This window comes from Tamandua tetradactyla, chromosome 16 (genome assembly GCF_023851605.1).
Source record: "Tamandua tetradactyla isolate mTamTet1 chromosome 16, mTamTet1.pri, whole genome shotgun sequence".
In the NCBI taxonomy this organism is placed as follows: Eukaryota; Metazoa; Chordata; class Mammalia; order Pilosa; family Myrmecophagidae; genus Tamandua; species Tamandua tetradactyla.
In genome coordinates this window covers 50182672-50204551 of record NC_135342.1, presented here as the reverse complement: position 1 = coordinate 50204551, position 21880 = coordinate 50182672, and the positions used below count along the sequence as shown (strand labels likewise).

The 21880-nt window shown below is 37.4% G+C and overlaps 1 protein-coding gene across 2 annotated transcripts in view; it reads left to right on the top strand.

Moving 5' to 3' along the window:
* Nucleotides 1–10497, top strand: part of BBS2 (Bardet-Biedl syndrome 2) — a 46045-nt gene extending 35548 nt beyond the window's left edge. For both annotated transcript variants that reach the window (XM_077132497.1, XM_077132496.1), the window contains one exon: nt 10020–10497. In XM_077132497.1, coding sequence (XP_076988612.1) covers nt 10020–10126 — 107 coding nt within the window. In that variant the 3' untranslated portion in view covers nt 10127–10497. The remainder of the gene's footprint in view (nt 1–10019) is intronic.
* The last annotated feature ends 11383 nt before the right edge of the window (nt 10498–21880 follow it).

Below are 21880 nucleotides of genomic sequence, written 5' to 3'. Positions count from 1 at the left end.
GTGTCTGATGCTCCTTTTATCTACCTTGTCAACAGATGAGTAGAACATATGGAATAAAAATAAATAATAGGGGGAACAAATGTTAAAATAATTTAGTTTGAAATGCTAGTGATCAATGAAAGGGAGGGGTAAAGGGGTATGGTATGTATAATTTTTTTTTCTGTTTTCGTCTCATTTTTCTGTTGTCTTTTTATTTCTTTTTCTGAATTGGTGCAAATGTTCTAAGAAATGATCATGATGATGAATATGCAACTATGTGATGATATTGTGAATTACTGATTATATATGTAGAACAGAATGATCAAAAGTTAAGAATGTTTGCATTTGGTGGTTTTTTTTTTTGAACACGTTCAGTTTATTGTGTTTCATTTATACCCCAATGAATTTCTTTTTTTTTTTTTTCAGCTGTTAACAATTATGGGGCTTTATTGATAAGTATCACTTTTTTTTTCTATTTTTTTTTATTAATTAAAAAAAGAATTAACAAAACAATTAGAAATCATTCCAATCTACATGTACAATCAGTAATTCTTAATAACATCACATAGTTGCATATTCATCATTTCTTAGTACATTTGCATCGATTTAGAAAAAGAAATAAAAAGACAACAGAATAAGAATTAAAAAAACAAAAAACCTATACCTCACATGCAGCTTCATTCAGTGTTTTAACATAATTGCATTACAATTGGGTAGTATTGTGCTGTCCATTTCTGAGTTTTTATATCCAGTCCCGTTGTACAGTCTGTATCCCTTCATCTCCAATTATCCCTTCTCTTTTTTTTTTTTTTTTTTAATTAACGGAAAAAAAGAAATTAACCCAACATTTAGAGATCATACCATTCTACACATGCAATCATTAATTCTTAACATCATCACATAGATGCATGATCATCATTTCTTAGTACATTTGCATTGGTTTAGAAGAACTAGCAACATAACCGAAAAAGATATAGAATGTTAATATAGAGAAAAAAATAAAAGTAATAATAGTAAAATCAAAACAAAACAAAACAAAAACCTATAGCTCAGATGCAGCTTCATTCAGTGTTTTAACATGATTACTTTACAATTAGGTATTATTGTGCTGTCCATTTTTGAGTTTTTGTATCTAGTCCTGTTGCACAGTCTGTATCCCTTCAGCTTCAATTACCCATTGTCTTACCCTGTTTCTAACTCCTGCTGAACTCTGTTACCAATGACATATTTCAAGTTTATTCTCGAATGTCCGTTCACATCAGTGGGACCATACAGTATTTGTCCTTTAGTTTTTGGCTGGATTCACTCAGCATAATATTCTCTAGGTCCATCCATGTTATTACATGGTTCATAAGTTTATCTTGTCTTAAAGCTGCATAATATTCCATCGTATGTATATACCACAGTTTGTTTAGCCACTCTTCTGTTGATGGAGATTTTGGCTGTTTCCATCTCTTTGCAATTGTAAATAATGCTGCTATAAACATTGGTGTGCAAATGTCCGTTTGTGTCTTTGCCCTTAAGTCCTTTGAGTAGATACCTAGCAATGGTATTGCTGGGTCGTATGGCAATTCTATATTCAGCTTTTTGAGGAACCGCCAAACTGCCTTCCACAGTGGTTGCACCCTTTGACATTCCCACCAACAGTGGATAAGTGTGCCTCTTTCTCCGCATCCTCTCCAGCACTTGTCATTTTCTGTTTTGTTGATAATGGCCATTCTGGTGGGTGTGAGATGATATCTCATTGTGGTTTTGATTTGCATTTCTCTAATGGCCAGGGACATTGAGCATCTCTTCATGTGCCTCTTGGCCATCCGTATTTCCTCTTCTGAGAGGTGTCTGTTCAAGTCTTTTTCCCATTTTGTAATTGGGTTGGCTGTCTTTTTGTTGTTGAGATGAACAATCTCTTTATAAATTCTGGATACTAGACCTTTATCTGATACATCATTTCCAAATATTGTCTCCCATTGTGAAGGCTGTCTTTCTACTTTCTTGATGAAGTTCTTTGATGCACAAAAGTGTTTAATTTTGAGGAGTTCCCATTTATTTATTTCCTTCTTCAGTGCTCTTGCTTTAGGTTTAAGGTCCATAAAACCGCCTCCAGTTGTAAGATCCATAAGATATCTCCCAACATTTTCCTCTAACTGTTTTATGGTCTTAGACCTAATGTTTAGATCTTTGATCCATTTTGAGTTAACTTTTGTATAGGGTGTGAGAGATGGGTCTTCTTTCATTCTTTTGCATATGGATATCCAGTTCTCTAGGCACCATTTATTGAAGAGACTGCTCTGTCCCAGGTGAGTTGGCTTGACTGCCTTATCAAAGATCAAATGTCCATAGATGAGAGGGTCTATATCTGAGCACTCTATTCGATTCCATTGGTCGATATATCTATCTTTATGCCAATACCATGCTGTTTTGACCACTGTGGCTTCATAATATGCCTTAAAGTCAGGCAGCGCGAGACCTCCAGCTTCGTTTTTTTTCCTCAAGATGTTTTTAGCAATTCGGGGCACCCTGCCCTTCCAGATAAATTTGCTTATTGGTTTTTCTATTTCTGAAAAATAAGTTGTTGGGATTTTGATTGGTATTGCATTGAATCTGTAAATCAATTTAGGTAGGATTGACATCTTAACTATATTTAGTCTTCCAATCCATGAACACGGTATGCCCTTCCATCTATTTAGGTCTTCTGTGATTTCTTTTAGCAGTTTTTTGTAGTTTTCTTTATATAGGTTTTTTGTCTCTTTAGTTAAATTTATTCCTAGGTATTTTATTCTTTTAGTTGCAATTGTAAATGGGATTCGTTTCTTGATTTCCCCCTCAGCTTGTTCATTACTAGTGTATAGAAATGCTACAGATTTTTGAATGTTGATCTTGTAACCTGCTACTTTGCTGTACTCATTTATTAGCTCTAGTAGTTTTGTTGTGGATTTTTCCGGGTTTTCGACGTATAGTATCATATCGTCTGCAAACAGTGATAGTTTTACTTCTTCCTTTCCAATTTTGATGCCTTGTATTTCTTTTTCTTGTCTAATTGCTCTGGCTAGAACCTCCAACACAATGTTGAATAATAGTGGTGATAGTGGACATCCTTGTCTTGTTCCTGATCTTAGGGGGAAAGTTTTCAATTTTTCCCCATTGAGGATGATATTAGCTGTGGGTTTTTCATATATTCCCTCTATCATTTTAAGGAAGTTCCCTTGTATTCCTATCTTTTGAAGTGTTTTCAACAGGAAAGGATGTTGAATCTTGTCGAATGCCTTCTCTGCATCAATTGAGATGATCATGTGATTTTTCTGCTTTGATTTGTTGATATGGTGTATTACATTAATTGATTTTCTTATGTTGAACCATCCTTGCATACCTGGGATGAATCCTACTTGGTCATGATGTATAATTCTTTTAATGTGTTGTTGGATACGATTTGCTAGAATTTTATTGAGGATTTTTGCATCTGTATTCATTAGAGAGATTGGTCTATAGTTTTCTTTTTTTGTAATATCTTTGCCTGGTTTTGGTATGAGGGTGATGTTGGCTTCATAGAATGAATTAGGTAGTTTTCCCTCCACTTCGATTTTTTTGAAGATTTTGAAGAGAATTGGTACTAATTCTTTCTGGAACGTTTGGTAGAATTCACATGTGAAGCCATCTGGTCCTGGACTTTTCTTTTTAGGAAGCTTTTGAATGACTAATTCAATTTCTTTACTTGTGATTGGTTTGTTGAGGTCATCTATGTCTTCTTGAGTCAAAGTTGGTTGTTCATGTCTTTCCAGGAACCCGTCCATTTCCTCTAAATTGTTGTATTTATTAGCGTAAAGTTGTTCATAGTATCCTGTTATTACCTCCTTTATTTCTGTGAGGTCAGTAGTTATGTCTCCTCTTCCATTTCTGATCTTATTTATTTGCATCCTCTCTCGTCTTCTTTTTGTCAATCTTGCTAAGGGCCCATCAATCTTATTGATTTTCTCATAGAACCAACTTCTGGCCTTATTGATTTTCTCTATTGTTTTCATGTTTTCAATTTCATTTATTTGTGCTCTAATCTTTGTTATTTCTTTCCTTTTGCTTGCTTTGGGGTTAGCTTGCTGTTCTTTCTCCAGTTCTTCCAAATGGATAGTTAATTCCTGAATTTTTGCCTTTTCTTCTTTTCTGATATAGGCATTTAGAGCAATAAATTTCCCTCTTAGCACTGCCTTTGCTGCGTCCCATAAGTTTTGATATGTTGTGTTTTCATTTTCATTCGCCTCGAGGTATTTGCTAATTTCTCTAGCAATTTCTTCTTTGACCCAGTCGTTGTTTAGGAGTGTGTTGTTGAGCCTCCACGTATTTGTGAATTTTCTGGCACTCTGCCTATTATTGATTTCCAACATCATTCCTTTATGGTCCGAGAAAGTGTTGTGTAAGATTTCAATCTTTTTAAATTTGTTAAGACTTGCTTTGTGACCCAGCATATGGTCTATCTTTGAGAATGATCCATGAGCACTTGAGAAAAAGGTGTATCCTGCTGTTGTGGGATGTAATGTCCTATAAATGTCTATTAAGTCTAGTTCATTTATAGTAATATTCAGATTCTCTATTTCTTTGTTGATCCTCTGTTTAGATGTTCTGTCCCTTGATGAGAGTGGTGAGTTGAAGTCTCCAACTATTATGGTATATGAGTCTATTTCCCTTTTCAGTGTTTGCAGTATATTCCTCACGTATTTTGGGGCATTCTGATTCGGTGCGTAAATATTTATGATTGTTATGTCTTCTTGTTTAATTGTTCCTTTTATTAGTATATAGTGTCCTTCTTTGTCTCTTTTAACTGTTTTACATTTGAAGTCTAATTTGTTGGATATTAGTATAGCCACTCCTGCTCTTTTCTGGTTGTTATTTGCATGAAATATCTTTTCCCAACCTTTCACTTTCAACCTATGTTTATCTTTGGGTCTAAGATGTGTTTCCTGTAGACAGCATATAGAAGGATCCTGTTTTTTAATCCATTCTGCCAATCTATGTCTTTTGATTGGGGAATTCAGTCCATTGACATTTAGTGTTATTACTGTTTGGATAATATTTTCCTCTAACATTTTGCCTTTTGTATTATATATATCATATCTGATTTTCCTTCTTTCTACACTCTTTTCCATATCTCTCTCTTCTGTCTTTTTGTATCTGACTCTAGTGCTCCCTTTAGTATTTCTTGCAGAGCTGGTCTCTTGGTCACAAATTCTTTCAGTGACTTTTTGTCTGAGAATGTTTTAATTTCTCCCTCATTTTTGAAGGATAATTTTGCTGGATATAGGAGTCTTGGTTGGCAGTTCTTCTCTTTTAGTATTTTAAATATATCATCCCACTGTCTTCTAGCTTCCATGGTTTCTGCTGAGAAATCTACACAAAGTCTTATTGGGTTTCCCTTGTATGTAATGGATTGTTTTTCTCTTGCTGCTTTCAAGATCTTCTCTTTCTCTTTGACCTCTGACATTCTAACTAGTAAGTGTCTTGGAGAACGCCTATTTGGGTCTAATCTCTTTGGGGTGCGCTGCACTTCTTGGATCTGTAATTTTAGGTCTTTCATAAGAGTTGGGAAATTTTCAGTGATAATTTCTTCCATTAGTTTTTCTCCTCCTTTTCCCTTCTCTTCTCCTTCTGGGACACCCACAACACGTATATTTGTGCGGTTCATATTGTCCTTGAGTTCCCTGATACCCTGTTCAAATTTTTCCATTCTTTTCCCTATAGTTTCTGTTTCTTTTTGGAATTCAGATGTTCCATCCTCCAAATCACTAATTCTATCTTCTGTCTCTTTAAATCTATCATTGTAGCTATCCATTATTTTTTCTATGTTTGCTACTTTATCCTTCACTTCCATAAGTTCTGCGATTTGTTTTTTCAGTTTTTCTATTTCTTCTTTATGTTCAGCCCATGTCTTCTTCATGTCCTCCCTCAATTTATCGATTTCATTTTTGAAGAGGTTTTCCATTTCTGTTCGTATATTCAGCATTAGTTGTCTCAGCTCTTGTGTCTCATTTGAGCTATTGGTTTGTTCCTTTGACTGAGCCATATTCTCAATCTTTTGAGCGTGGACAGTTATCTTCTGCTGCTGGCGTCTGGGCATTTATTCAGATTTCTCTTGGTGTTGGACCCAGCAAGGTTGTAATATTTTTCTGTGAAATCTCTGGGTTCTGTTTTTCTTATCCTGCCCAGTAGGTGGCGCTCGTGGCACACGTTTGTCTGCGGGTCCCACCAGTAAAAGGTGCTGTGGGACCTTAAACTTTGGAAAACTCTCGCCGTCCTGGGGGTTCGCTAGCCGAAGCGGCTTGAGCCGGCCCGGGTCCGAACGCAGGGAGGGTTGCTGGTCGCCGCAGCCAGGGAAAGAGCCCGTCCGAATTTCCTAGTCGGCCCTGGGCAACAAGCGTGGCGGGAGGGCGCCAGCGGCAGCGGCCCGCCCGAGAGAGTGCACGTTCCCCGGGAGTCACGGGGTCACCGTTCTCCGCGGCCTGGGGGTTTCCGATCCAATTCTCTCAGTTGGTCCGGGGGCTGCGCGTGGTGTGGGCGCCAGTTGCCTTGGTTTCAGGGGACCACCTCTCCAATTCTTCCAGCCGGCCCGGGAAGGGGGAAGGGAGTAACTCCGGCCGCTTGCCACCCCGCCCGGTAAGGCCCGCGCGCCTCGGCGATCTCACCCGAGCTGCTTCTCTCAGCCAGCCAGCCGTTCCAGGATGGGGTACGCTGTCTTTTTTATCTCTGCTGTGGCTTTGGGCGCTTTCTGTATCGTTTCTACTCCCCTAGTAGGTGTCCTGGAGAAGAAACTAAGATCCGCGCGTCTTACTAAGCCGCCATCTTCCAGGAAGTCCTCCATTTGGTGGTTTTTTATATGGTTTTTTTTTTTAAAAGATCCCTATCAGAAAAAAGAGAGACTGAAAAATAATGTTAAGCATCCAAATTAAAAATTTAGAAAAGGCTATATGGGAAAACCCAAAGGATGGAAAAATACAGCCAGATTTATACCTGAATTCTCATTTTGCATTAATCTTTTCACCTCCTTTTACAAATAACCTTTACTAGGTGGATAGAGGCTTTGATCCTTTTCTGTAGAACTGCCTGTTTTTTTTTGAAACATAACCATAAACAAACACAAACATTCTTACCATGTGATCATTCCATTCTTGTTATATAATCAGTAACTTACAATATCATCACATAGTTTTATATTCATCATCATGATCATTTCTTAGAACATTTGCATCAATTCAGAAAAAGAAATTAAAAGAAAACAAAAAAATTCATACATACCATACCCCTTACCCCTCCCTTTCATTGATCACTAGCATTTCAATCTACTAAATTTATTTTAACATTTGTTCCCCCTATTATTTATTTATTTTTAATTCATATGCTTTACTTGTCTGTGGATAAGGTAGATAAAAGGAGCATCAGACATAAGATTTTCACAATCACAGTCACATTGCGAAAGCTGTATCATTATACAATCATCTTCAAGAAACATAGCTACTGGAACACAACTCTACATTTTTAGGCACTTCCCTCCAGCCTCTCCATTACACCTTAACTAAAAAGGTGATAGCTATATAATGCTTAAGAATAACCTCCAGGATAACCTCTCGACTTTGTTTGGAATCTCTTAACCATTGACACTTTATTTCGCTCATTTCTCTCTTCCCCCTTTTGGTTGAGAAGGTTTTGTCAATCCCTTGATGCTGAGTCCCAGCTCATTCTAGGATTTCTGTTCCATGTTGTCAGGAAGGTCCACACCCCTGGGAATCATGTCCCATGTAGAGACGGGGAGGGCAGTGAGTTTGCTTGTTGTGTTGGCTGAGAGAGAGGCCACATCTGAGCAACAAAAGAGGTTCTCTTGGGGGTGACTTTTAGGCCTCATTTTATATAGGCTTAGCCTATCCTTTGTGGGGTTAAGTTTCATATGAACAACCCCCAAGAATGGGGGTTCAGCCTATTGCTTTAGTTGTCCCTACTGCTTGTGAGAATACCAAGAATTCTTCACTTGGGGAAGTTGAATTTCCCCCTTTCTTACCATTCCCCCAAGAGGACTTTGTAAATACTTTTTTATTCACTGTTCAAATCCTTCTGGGATTTATCAGGGCATCACTCTGGAGAAATCTACAAAATCTCATGCCTTACTCAAGGTTCCATGTACTTATGGTGTTCAATTAAGCTGTCCACATAAGTTATATTAGGAAATGCACTAATCAAAATATAAATTTTGTACCAAATAAACATTTTTTGCTTTAGTCTCACATATAAGTTAAAGTTTTAAAATATTAATTGCCATCTATTTTCAGCACCCTGCATTATTGACATTCCTTTGTTCATTCTCACACAAAACATTTTTAAATTTGTACATTTATTCACTTTCATTATATACTCTAGGCATTCCTAGATTATTCCATTTCAGTCTTTATCGTCTATCTTTCCTTCTGATTTCATTTGTGCCCCCAGCCCTCCTCCCTCTATCCTTCTCTCATTCAGCTTCATTCAGGGTACTCACATTATTTACAGTTAGTTAATGTTGTGCTATCTGTTTCTGAATTCTTACAATCCTGTTGCACAATCTGTAGCCCTTTAGCTTCAGTTACCCAATATCTACCCTATTTCTATCTCCTGATGGTCTCTGTTACCAACTGAAATTCTCCAAATTCATTCACTAATATCAGTTCATATCAGTGAGACAATACAGTATTTGTCCTTTTGTTTCTGGTTGATCTCACATAATGTCCTTAAGGTCTGTCCATGTTGTTACGTATGTCATAGCTGTATTTTGTCTAACAGCCGCATAATATTCCATAGTATGTATATACCACAGCTTGTTTAGCCACTCGTCTGTGGATGGACATTTTGGCTGTTTTCATCTCTTTGCAATTGTAAATAATGCTGCTATAAACATTGGTGTGCAAATGTCCGTTTGTGTCTTTGCCCTTAAGTCCTTTGAGTAGATTCCCAGCAATGGTATTGCTGGGTCGTATGGCAATTCTATATTCAGCTTTTTGAGGAACCGCCAAACAGCCTTCCACAGTGGTTGTACCATTTGACATTTCCACCAACAGTGGATAAGTGTGCCTCTTTCTCCACATCCTCTCCAGCACCTGTTTCTGTTTTATTGATAATGGCCATTCTGGTGGGTGTGAGATGTTATCTCATTGTGGTTTTGATTTGCATTTCCCTAATAGTCAGGAAAGTTGAGCATCTTTTCATGTGCTTTTTGGCCATTTGTATTTCCTCTTCTGAGAAGTGTCTGTTCAAGTCTTTTGCCCATTTTGTAATTGGGTTGTCTGTCTGTTTGTTGTTGAGTTGAACATTCTCTTTATATAATCTGGATACTAGACCTTTATTTGATATATCGTTTCCAAATATTGTCTCCCATTGTGTAGACTGTTTTTTTTTTACTTCCTTGTGAAGTTCTTTGATGCTCAAAAGTGTTTAATTTTGAGGAGTTCCCATTTATTTCTTTTTTTCTTCGATGCTCGTGTTTTGGGTATAAGGTCTAGGAAACCGCCTTCTATTATAAGATTTATATTTCCCTCCATTTTCTTCTAACCGTTTTATGGTCTTAGATCTAATTTTAGGTCTTTGATCCATTTTGATTTAATTTTTCTATGGGGTGTGAGGTATGGATCCTCTTTCATTCTTTTGTATGTGAATATCCAGTTCTCTAGGCACCATTTATTGAAGAGACTGTTCTGTCCCAGGTGAGTTGGCTTGACTGTCTTATCAAAGATCAGTTGTCCACAGATGAGAGGGTCTATATCTGAACACTGTATTCAATTCCATTGGTCGATATATCTGTCTTTATGCCAGTACCATGCTGTTGTAAAACTGTCTTTTGGCCTTCTATATTTGGCTTGTGATAAATTCCCTCACTAAGTTATCGTTTTTAGGGAGTAGTGACATAAATTCGTTAAATTTGTACATGATATAACTCTTTTCTACCCCAGTTTCATGTTATTTTAAACTAAACTCTAATTTATAATTTGACTTTTCATAATCTTTTGAATCATACTAATTTGATATTTCTTTTCATATAGTTGGAAAGCCAAAGAACCAGGTGATCAGTGCCTGTCGGGATGCCATTCGAAGTAACAACATCAATACGTTGTTCAGAATAATGCGTGTGGGAACAGCTTCTTCATAGAAGAGGAAAGGATAGGTAACAGTTCCTGGAAAATGTTTTTCCTTAAACATGTGGCTGGTTTGATTTTGATCACTTTCTGGTAAACTCCGTGCTGAGAATGAAAACAACCTTGGTGCGTTGTATAAGTGAACGATAAAGCATTTCATTGGAAAAATGTATTTAATTTTTACTTTTAAATCAGCAGTCCTGTTGCGGAAGAATGCTAAATTGATGTAGAGGAGCGTCAAGACCTTTGAAAAGGCAGAGCTTTAAAGTCCAATTTTTCATTATGTATGTAAAGTCAGTGTATAGATACAACTTTTTTTCTTGAAATTTTATTTGTAAGTTAAGAATAGATCATCTACTTTTTCATTAAAATTTAAAGGTGTTAACTTTGTGTTTGACTGGTAAATTTGCTACCATATCAGAATCGCATAAATTTGTATTTTATGGAGAGAAACTAAAACATGGATATTTGATTTGTGTGCCATCTTTTTAATCGTGGAAAGGGGGATGTAAGTAACAAATTTGTGTTAATGAGAGTCAGTTTAGGGCAGTCTTAGTTGGGGTAGAGCTAGCTGCTGTAACAAATAGACCTCAAAATTCATAATGAGCCCTTTATTTCTCATTTAGATAAAGATTTCTTTATAGTTGTTCACGAACCCAGGTATGCTGGTTTGAAAGGATTAAGTACCCTAGAAAAGCCATGTTTTAATCCTCATCTAATCTTATAGGAGCGGCCTTTCATTTTTAATCCCTATTCAATCATGTGGGTTGGAATTTTGATTAGATTATCTCCATGGAGATATGGTGCGCCCAATTGCAGGTATTAACTTTTCATTAGATGGAGATGTGTCTCCACCCATTCCAGGTGGGACTTGATTAGTTTACTGGAATCCTTTAAAAGAGGAAGCATTTTGAAGAGAGCCACAGTGCCCCCAGTCAGCGACCTTTGGAGATGAAGAAGGAATATTTCTTTGGGGGAGCTTCATGAAACAAGGAGCCTGAAGAGAAAGCTAGCAGACTTCACCATATTCCCTGTTTAGAGAGAAACCCTGAACTTCATCAGCCTTTCTTGAGTTAAGGTAACCTCTTGTTGGTGCCTTAATTTGGACTTTTTTATAGACTTGCTTTAATTGGGACATTTCCACAGTCTCAGAACTGTAAACTAGCAACTTAATAAATTCCCCCTTTTAAAAAGCCTTTCCATTTCTGGTATTTTGCATTCTGGCAGTTAGCAAACTAGAACACCGGGTTTCTTTAGTCAGGTAGCCCTCATACTCTAGGGCAGCCTTTCTCTATGGGTTCTCTAGAGAAATGGGCCTAAGGGACATATTTTCACATTCTGTGCATATAGTGGGAGGCCTTAGGGCATTAATTCTCTCACTTGGAGATTATTTGATTAGGACAGGGACAATGACCTGCCTTGCAGGTACTTAACAGCAGGTAGAAAAGGAAAAGAGAACAAGGAGGAAACACATCTTCTTTTGAAAGCTGTGGCCTGAAAACAGCCCACATCATTTCTACTCCCATTCCACCGCTGTAGGATGGCTTTGGCAGAGAAGGCCAGACAGTGAGTTCTGGCTGCACCCAAGAGACACCTGATGCTTGTGCCAACAACTGCCTCCCCTAGAAACTAAAATTCTACCCTAAGGTAGATTTCATGACAGATTTAGTGACTAAAATAGTAGTCAGTTGCCCCATCTTCATAGGGTTCATTTGTAGTTAGGGGGAATGTAAATTAATACTGTAGTCTCCTCCATTTAACCACTTAGGGTTACCTTCTTCTATTTCTGAAACGTGAGATTTATGGCATCCAAGTTTTATGAGAATGTTACTGGACAAAGGCCATGGATTCTTTTGCCCGACACGCTCAATGATCAATTCCTGAGACAGTGGAGTTTCAAAGACAGAAAGAGTTTATTACTAGGCATGTAGTAGGACAGCAAATGGCCTAGTGGTCCAAAATATGTCTTCCTGAGTTCAGGGGGTTCAAGGTTTTAAAGGATTTTAGCAAGGGAAGAGGAGGTCATTTTGGATAGCAAACTCAAAACAGAAAAGGAGACAGTGTTACCATTATTTCAATAGAACATAAGTTGAAAGGAGGGGAGACAGAACTATCACTTCAATATTAAAGGTGTCAACGGAAAGGAAGGGAGACAAGTTATCTTTCAATAGCAGTCTAGCTGATAGGGTTTACAAATGTCTGGGGCCCAAAGCTAGTTAATGGCTGACTTCACATTCCTCATTAGCATTGGGGCCTTTGCCCTAGAAAATGACTAGATAAAGAAAGAGCTTGTACAGTCATTTCAGACACCAGGCAGCTGAATTACAGTTAAGGGATTTCAGGTATTCCCCTCCATCTACTTCAGTATACCAGAAAGCAAAAAGGAATATCTATGTAATGATTCAGTAATTAAAAACATCCCTTATATCCTAATTTCTAGGTTACAAGAGTATGTATTATAATACTTTTACTTTGCATTTTCAACCTATAAGCTGTATTATTTTTCCCTGAAAAATAATAATATAATCCCTGAAGTAGTAAAATATCACTGTATCCGCTTCAAAGATGAGGAAACTGAGATTCAGAGGTTAATTACTTGCCAGTCAGAGTTATTGGCAAATTCAGATTCTGCGGTTGAGTCTACTTTCTGTTTTAGTCATAGTCTAAACTATACCTTTTGAGCTTAAAATATCTAGTTGGTTCTAGTTTTAAATGGTATGGTATGAGAGTAAATATAAATTGAAAAGGAAAAAAGTACAAATTTTCCTTGGTGCATAAAGGGGACTTGACTCCTGCCTTCCACCCCACCCCCACCCCCTTAGAGCATTCTTTTAAAAACTTGTAATCTTGTAATCAATGGTAAATCCTTTCCTTGCCCCTTTGAGATGTATGTACCTTTAAAAAATAATAAAAAAAGCCTTTTGCTAGCTTTTCAATCCAGGAGTGTCTTTCTCAGGGACCTGAGAGCATTTCTCTGAAATGTAAACAAGGAAGTTAAAGCCCTTGTCTCCACATTTCCTTGGAAGTTTAACTTAGGTCTCTGGCTCCACCTGGCAATTATTTGCCTTTTATGGATATGAGAAGTTTTATTCTTTTGGATAGAAGCAGTTGGTAAACACAAAGACCACCAGGTGAATTTGAGATGAACTATGTTTGACAGATGGTGCTGTCTAGTCCTCTTACTTGAGGAAAAGTTATCATTTATGTAATGAGTTTTATCAGCTTAGCTTCTCTGTCTTGTCATTTTCTGGTTTAATGCTTATTCAATAATAAAATTGTTTTTTTTCCTCTTCTAACTTTATGGGAAGGTTTTTTTGGGTTGGGAGAAGATTTTGTTTTTAATTCTATTTCCCCAACAATGGCACCATTTATTTTTAAGGACCCTGATAAAATAATCTTATCAAGGATCATTCTGTTTTTCTTTAGCCAAAAAACTTCTTTCTTAGACCTAGAAATATGCATGGCAAGGTTTGAAGAGGTTGACCTGTGTCAAGAATATCTTGGAATAGACCTGTTTTATAGGCTACAAATAGGTTACTCCACATTACTTGATTCTCTTGATATTAGTATCTCTATTTCACTGACAAAGCATCAGAGCTGAGAGGTAGAATGTCTTGCCTAGGGTCCTTCAGCTGGGTAAGTCTTGGTGTTTAGGTTTAAAACAGTAGTCAATGCCCAGTTTGCTACTCCAAACCATACCTAAGCAAATAGACAGGATGAAATGAAATTGTTTCTATTTTGTTGCCATATTTTTTCTTTCCTGTTAGAAACATCTGAGTGTTTTCTAGAAGCTAGAGCTAAGTTCTAGCACGGCTGAACTTTCTTGAGGATTTAAGTGAATACTCAGCCTTTATTTGAAAGTTGATGTCGAGGGTTCTGGCATCTTAGAGAAAGCTTTTTAGTCATTTGAGGGTGCCCCTGTTACCAGACAAAGGCTGTGGATTCTTTTGCCCAGTGCGCTCAGTAACCAGTTCCTCCTGAGACACCGGGGTTTCAAAGAGAGGAAGAGTTTATTACTAGGTATGTAGAAAGAGAGCACATGGCTGGTGGCCAAAATCTGTCTCCCCAAACTGCAGTAATTTGGGTAGTTTTATTAGAGAAAAGATGGGCAGAGCACAGTGGCAGCAGATGATGTAATTAGAGGTGATTTTATTATTGAGCATGCACAGATTGATCACATGCTTAGTCACAGAACGTATGTAAGAAATGGTGGGATGAGGTATAGGTGACTTCTAGGTTCAAGTTTAAGCTAGTAGGCATGTCAAGCTGGCCCACTTGGTTAGATCCAGCCTCTGTTATCAAGATAACTTTAGATTTGGGGTGGGTTAGCTCTGGGCTGACCTAAAAGTCTTCATTAATAAACATTAGGGGCTGTCTTTAGTGATTACAAGACTCTAAAGTTGAAAAACTGAATAACTGGGTACAAGTGAAGATTAGTCAGAGTGTTTTTACAATCACAGAGGCAGAAGATAAGGGCTGTACAATCATTATCAGAGATTAAAGCAACTGGATTATAAGCCATAGATTTCAGATATTTCCCTCTGTCTACTCCATTATGCCAGAAAGCAAAAAAGGAATATTTATTTAACAATTCAGTAATCAAAATCATCCCTTAAATCCTGATTTCTTGGTTACAGTTGCTTAAAAATTCACCCCCCTTCATTTCACATACTTAATATTTAAAAAAAGAATGAATATTTTTTTATTAGTTTCCACCATGTCTGTCCACACATCAAAGCTCAGCTGAAATGTTCTCTCCTCAGGAGACTTTTCCTTCCTATTTCACATCTATTCCTTAACCCTTTCTACATTCTGACATGTATTTGTTTATATAAATCTTAATCCTCTATGAAGTGGGAACAGGACCTGCATCTTTTTTTTTAAACATACAACATACAGACATGAACATTCTTACATATGATCATTCCATTCTTGGTATATAATCAATAACTCACAGTATCATCACATAGTTGTATATTCATCACCATGATCATTTCTTAGAACATCTGCATCAATTCAGAAAAAGAAATAAAAAGAAAAAAGCAAAAAGCTCATACATACCATATGCCTTACCCCTCCCTTTCATTGACTCCTCATGTTTCCTTCTACCCAATTATGTTTTAGCCTTTGTTTCCCCTTTTTTTTTCTATGCCCCTTACCACTTCCTTTCATTGATCACTAGCATTTCAGTCTACTAAATTTATTTTAACATTTGTTCCCCCTATTATTTATTTTTGATCCACATGCTTTACTCATCTGCAGGACCTGCATCTTAATCAGTTTTATTCCTCACAGTGCTCAGACAAAGCCTGTCCATAGAAAACATTTGCTGTTCATCTTGGATTGTCTCTCCTCAATAAACCTTTACTAGCTTCAGAAATCAAAGAACTAGAAACTTTACAACTGTTACATAACCATAGAAGTGTTTACAAGAATGATTTTCAACATGGTTACTAATGTTTCAAATTTTATAAGTCACAGTTACAAATCTGCTAATCCCGAGTCCTGTGATCACAGAACTAAATTATCTCTTACTTTGAAACACAAGTACAAGAAACTACCCATAGCAGCCTGGTCTTTTGCATTTTGCATCTTTCCCAGCTGGTCCCTGCCCACACTATATACTTTAGCTCCTGAGTCATCTTTTAATTTGCTTGGTACAGAACACTGCTTTTCCTAAACTGATGCCACATGGACAGTTCCCAGGCTGTTTTCAAAATTGTGTATACAAACTGATTTTTTTTATCAGAGGAGAAATTATCTAATTTGTAGGAATGTCCAGTTCCAAGCAGACTGGAGTGCTTTGATCCTTGCCTGCATTTGTCATCACCTGACTAAATCTCTATCAAGGACCCTTTAACAGGGTATTTTCAAACTCAGTTTTTAATTTTTTAAAAATACACTTTTATAGAGATATATTCACATACCATACACTCATCCAAAGTGTACAATCAGTGGTTCACAGTATTATCATATAGTTGTGCATTCATCATATGGTTGAGCATTTATCACCACAATCAATGTTTGAACATTTTCATTATTCAAAAAAAATAAGAATAAAAATAGAAAAGAATACTCAGAACATCCCATATCCTTGATTTTGATATCCTTTATTCCCCCTATTACTTATTTATGCTTTGTCTGTTTTTTTACTCATCTGTCTATACACTGGATAAAGGGAATCTCATTCTTCTTTTTTTTTTTTCATGGCCAGGCACTGGGAATCAAACCTGGGTCTCCAGCATGGCAGGCAAGAACTCTGCCACTGTGCCACCATTGCCTACACTCATTCAGTTTTTTTTTTTTTTTTTTTTTTTTTTTAAAGGAAAGACAGAGAGAAGGAAGGAAGGATAGAAGGAAGGAAGAGAGGAAGAAAGGGAAACATCTTTTAAACATTTTCTTGTTTTATTGTATTTTGTTTCTCCGTTTTCGTTACATGGGCTGGGGCCGGGAATCGAACCGAGGTCCTCCGGCATAGCAGGCAAGCACTTTGCCCGCTGAGCCACCGCGGCCCGCCCTCATTCAGTTTTAATAGTGGCTAAGTATATAATAGGTTGTAGATACTGCAGGCAAAAACTTGTTGTTGAAGAAATAACTGGTCTGAGAGAGTCAGCCCAAGCTTTGAATTTTTCCAGTATTCTGAAAGAAAGAAGCAACCACATTCAGTGGTGTTTGAGAGACATTCTTTGAGTAGTAGAAAAACCAGATTAAAAATGTAACAATCTTTCCCCCTAATATCAGGAACAAGACAAGGATGTCCACTATCACCACTGTTATTCAACATTGTATTGGAAGTTCTAGCCAGAGCAATCAGATAAGAAAAAGAAATATAAGGCATCAAAATTGGAAAGGAAGAAGTAAAACTCGCACTGTTTGCAGATGATATACTATATGTCGAAAACCCTGAAAAATCCACAGCAAAACTACTAGAGCTAATAAACGAGTACAACAAAGTGGCAGATTACAAGATCAACACTCAAAAATCTGTAGTGTTTCTATACACTAGTAATGAACAATCTGAGGGGGAAACCAAGAAACGAATTCCATTTACAATTGCAATGAAAAGAATAAAATATTTAGGAATAAATTTAACTAAAGAGACAAAAGACCTATACAAAGAAAACTACAAGAAATTGTTAAAAGAAATCACAGAAGACCTAAATAGATGGAAGGGCATACCGTGTTCATGGATTGGAAGACTAAATATAATTAAGATGTCAATTCTACCTAAATTGATGTACAGATTCAATGCAATACAAAATCAAAATCCCAACAACTTACTTTTCAGAAATAGAAAAAACAATAAGCAAATTTATCTGGAAGGGCAGGGTGCCCCGAATTGCTAAAAGTATCCTGAGGAAAAAAAATGAAGCCAGAGGTCTCACGCTGCCTGACTTTAAGGCATGTTATGAAGCTACAGTGGTCAAAACAGCATGGTACTGGCATAAAGATAGATATATCGACCAATGGAATCGAATAGAGTGTTCAGATATAGACCCTCTTATCTGTGGGCAACTGATCTTTGATAAGACAGTCAAGTCAACTCACCTGGGACAGAACAGTCTCTTCAGTAAATGGTGCCTAGAGAACTGGATATCCATATGCAAAAGAATGAAAGAGGACCCATATCTCACACCCCATACAAAAGTTAACTCAAAATGGATCAAAGACCTAAACATTAGGTCTAAGACCATGAAACAGTTAGAGGAAAATGTAGGGAAATATCTTATAAATCTTATACTTGGAGGCAGTTTTATAGACCTTACACCTAAAGCAAGAACACTGAAGAAAGAAAGAAAGAAATGCGAACTCCTCAAAATTAAACATTTTTGCACATCAAAGAACTTCATCAAGAAAGTAAAAAGCCTACACAATGAAAGACAATATTTGGAAACGACATATCAGATAAAGGTCTAGTATCCAGAATTTATAAAGAGATTGTTCAACACAACAACAAAAAGCAGCCAATCCAGTTCCAAAATTGGAAAAAGACTTGAACAGACACTTCTCAGGAGAGGAAATACAAATGACCAAAAGGCACATGAACAGATGCTCAACTTCCCTGTCCATTAGAGAAATGCAAATCAGAACCACGAGATATCGTCTCACACCCACCAGAATGGCCATTATCAACAAAACAGAAAATGACAAGTGCTGGAGAGGATGTGGAGAAAGAGGCACACTTATTCACTGTTGGTGGGAATGTCAAATGGTGCAACCGCTGTGGAAGGCTGTTTGGCGGTTCCTCAAAAAGCTGAATATAGAATTGCCGTAGGACCCGGCATACCATTGCTAAGTATCTACTCAGAGGACATAAGGGCAAAGACACAAACGGACATTTGCACACCAATGTTTATAGCAGCATTATTTACAATTACCAAGAGATGCAAACAGCCAAAATGTCCATCAACAGATGAGTGGCTAAACAAAATGTGGCATATACATATGATGGAATATTATGCAGCTTTAAGACAGAATAAAGTTATGAAGTATGTAACAACATGGATGGACCTTGAGGACATTATGCTGAGTGAGATTAGCCAAAAACAAAAGGACAAATACTGTATGGTCTCACTGATAAGAACTGACATTAGTGAATAAACTTGGAATATTTCGTTGGTAACAGAGACCATCAGGAGATAGAAATAGGGTAAGATATTAGGTAATTGGAGCTGAAGGGATACAGATTGTGCAACAGGACTGAATATAAAAACTCAGAAATGGACAGCACAATACTACCTAACTGTAATACAATTATGCTAAAACATTGAATAAAAAAAATGTAACAGTCTTTTTCTCTTCTAGGCTTCATTTTTCAATCTTTAAAATTAGGGACTGATACTAAATTATTTGTAGGGTTCTTCCTTAAACATTTATTTCCCTTCCTATTAACAGTCATACCAATATGCTTATAAAATAACTATGAATATGATCTCAGTCTCCACTATGATTTGTTATGGGGATATGAGCTTACAAAATTGTGGGAACTGGCTACATAGTCCTCATAAGGCTGCTGTCTCCTATCTGAGGCTGGAGCTTGAAGCACATAGTCAGCAAGGAAAGATGGCTGTAAAGTTAGTCCATAAACCTACAGGCATGAGCTGGGTCCCATAAGTATGTATTGAAGTCTGTGTCAGTTACTGTTGCGTCTGATCAGGTGAAGGTATCTTGCAGACGCTGAGACCCTTTATCAGAAAACCTGAAGGAAGATTTAGATGAAGGAATGGCTGCGGCTTCAGGTCTGGCTGCAGCTTCACACCAACAAGGTGAGCCAGTGGATAAGCAACGCTGTGAGCTGCAAAATAGCTGCTGCGTCATTTTGGCACTCCACGTCTTGCAAGGAATCTGTGGCTTACTGTTAACCAAAAATGTAGGGAAAAGAATTCTGGGAAATATAGTTGAGTCTAGCCAAGTTGCTACATTATGAAACTACCACAGTTGTTGTCATAAGATGATGGGATTTCAGGTGACCTTTAGTTTATTTTATTAATTTAGTTAATTTTAAATTAATTTATTTAGTTCATTTTACATGTTTTAATTTTTCACAGTGAACATTATATAATGTATATAATCTAAAAAAAATATTTTCTTTTGTCAAGTAACCTCCCTTTACTAAAGGGAGTTAAAAGAATTAGAGGTTGATTGTGCAGAATTAAGAGCAAGATGCCATACGTTATAAAGATGAACATCATCTGAAGAGATAGTATAAGATGTCCATGTTTTAGTTCATAGTCAAGAGGTGCTGCTGGAGATCATGTAACTGACAGCAACATCAGACTTTGGCTCCTAGGGACACAAATCCTTTTTTGTAGTATATAGATTTCACAAACATGTTGATAAAAGAGACACTAATAAGCACATTTTAACACTTGTGTAGTATGCCAATTTGTTAGTTTGCTAGCTACTGGAATGTGATATACTAGAACTGGAGTAGCTTTTAAAAAGAGGAATTTACTAAGTTGCAAGTTTACAGTTCTGAGAAAGTAAAAGTGTCCAAATTAAGGCATCAAAAAGAGGTTACCTTCACTTAAGAAAGGCTGATGTGTCAGGAACACCTCTGTTAGCTGGGAAGTCATATGGTTGGCATTTGCTGGTCCCTCGCTCCTGGGTTCCCATGCCTTCAGCCTCTGTTCCTGTGGAGCTTCCTCACTTTGCTTCTCTGGGGCTGGTTTTCATCTCTTGGCATCCCTTGGCTCTCACCAGGTTCTGGCTTGCTTAACATCTCATGGCAATGTCTGCTGGGCTCCAAGCATCTCTAAACATCCGTGTCTTTGTTCTCCATGTGTCCGTATCTGTGTCAGCTCTGCTATGAAGTTTCTGTTGGCTCGGAGGCTTCTGTCCTTTCTCCAAAATGTTTCCTCTTTTAAAGACTCTAGTAATCTAGTCAAGACCCACCTGGAATGGTTGGAGTCGTAGCTCTATCTAATCAAAAGATTACAGCCACAATTGGGCGAGCCACATCTCTGTGGAGATAATCTGATCAAAAGCTTTAACATACAATATTGAATCAGGATTAAAAGAAATGGTTGCTCCCACAACACTGGATCAGGATTAAAACATGGCTTTTCTAGGATACATAATACCTTCAAACCTGCACAGCCAATATTTAGACTGTGCTATCCAGAACTGGATGAGTGATGTTAACTACAGCCATGAGTCTCAAACTATTTTCCAAGTTTGGCACACATGGTGGCTTCATCTGCCCATCATTTTCCCTTGGGCCTTCCTAGGGTTTTATGCCATTGACAGGTAGTTAACTATAACCCAATTCTCTCTTGCCCACTTTTGAAAACACATCAGTATATAAATGAGTGAAACTAATATTACAAGGGTGATCTTCAGTCTGTAGAAACTTAAAAGAAGGCAAATTGTGAAATTTGCCTTAAAAGAAGGCAAATTGTGAAATTTCTACCATTAGTAACAACGTATTTATAATTTCACTTGATGTCACCTCACTGCAGTTAAAAAATTTGTGGTCTCCAAAATAGTATGTATGTAAAATTGTCCATTAGTATGTATGTAAAATGGTCTGTTAAGGTGTGGAAAGATAATATTAAAACTAGTTACGGGTAGATATTTTTAACTTATTGTGATAGTTAGGTTCATTTGTCAACTTGGCCAGGTGATAGTACCTGGTTGTCTGGTCAAGCAAGCACTGGCCTATTTGTTGCTGTAAGGACAGTTCATGGACTTAAATCATGAGGACGTTGGTTGCATTGCCTTCCGCAATGAGTGATACTTAATCTAATCACCTGAAGGTTTTTAAGGAGAATTCAGAAGAGAGAATCTCTCTTTCTGCTTCAGCCAGCCAGCCTCTCCTGGGAGTTTATTGAGGACCTTCATTGGAGCTGCCAGCTTGAGGCCTGCCTTGCAGATTTGGGAGTCTTACATCCCCACAGTTGAATGAGACACTTATAAATCTTTTATCTACAGATATCCCCTGTTGGTTCTGGTTTTCTAGAGAACCCTAATAGAGCTTGGTACTGAGAGTGGTTCTTGAGAAACAGAATCTTAAAAATGGGCTTTTACAATCGGTTTTCTACGCTCCTTTTTTTGTGGAACAGCTTTTGGCCTACTACTGGGCCTTAGTAGAGACTTAACACTTAACCATGGGCCACCAAGTTACCATGAGACCTGAGTTGCCTATCGTGAACTGTGTACTTTTTGACCCACCAAGCCATAAAGTTGGGGGTGCACAGCAGCACTCTACCATAAAATGGGAATGGTATATGTGAGATAGGGCCTGAGCAGGTCCTGAAGGTACAAGT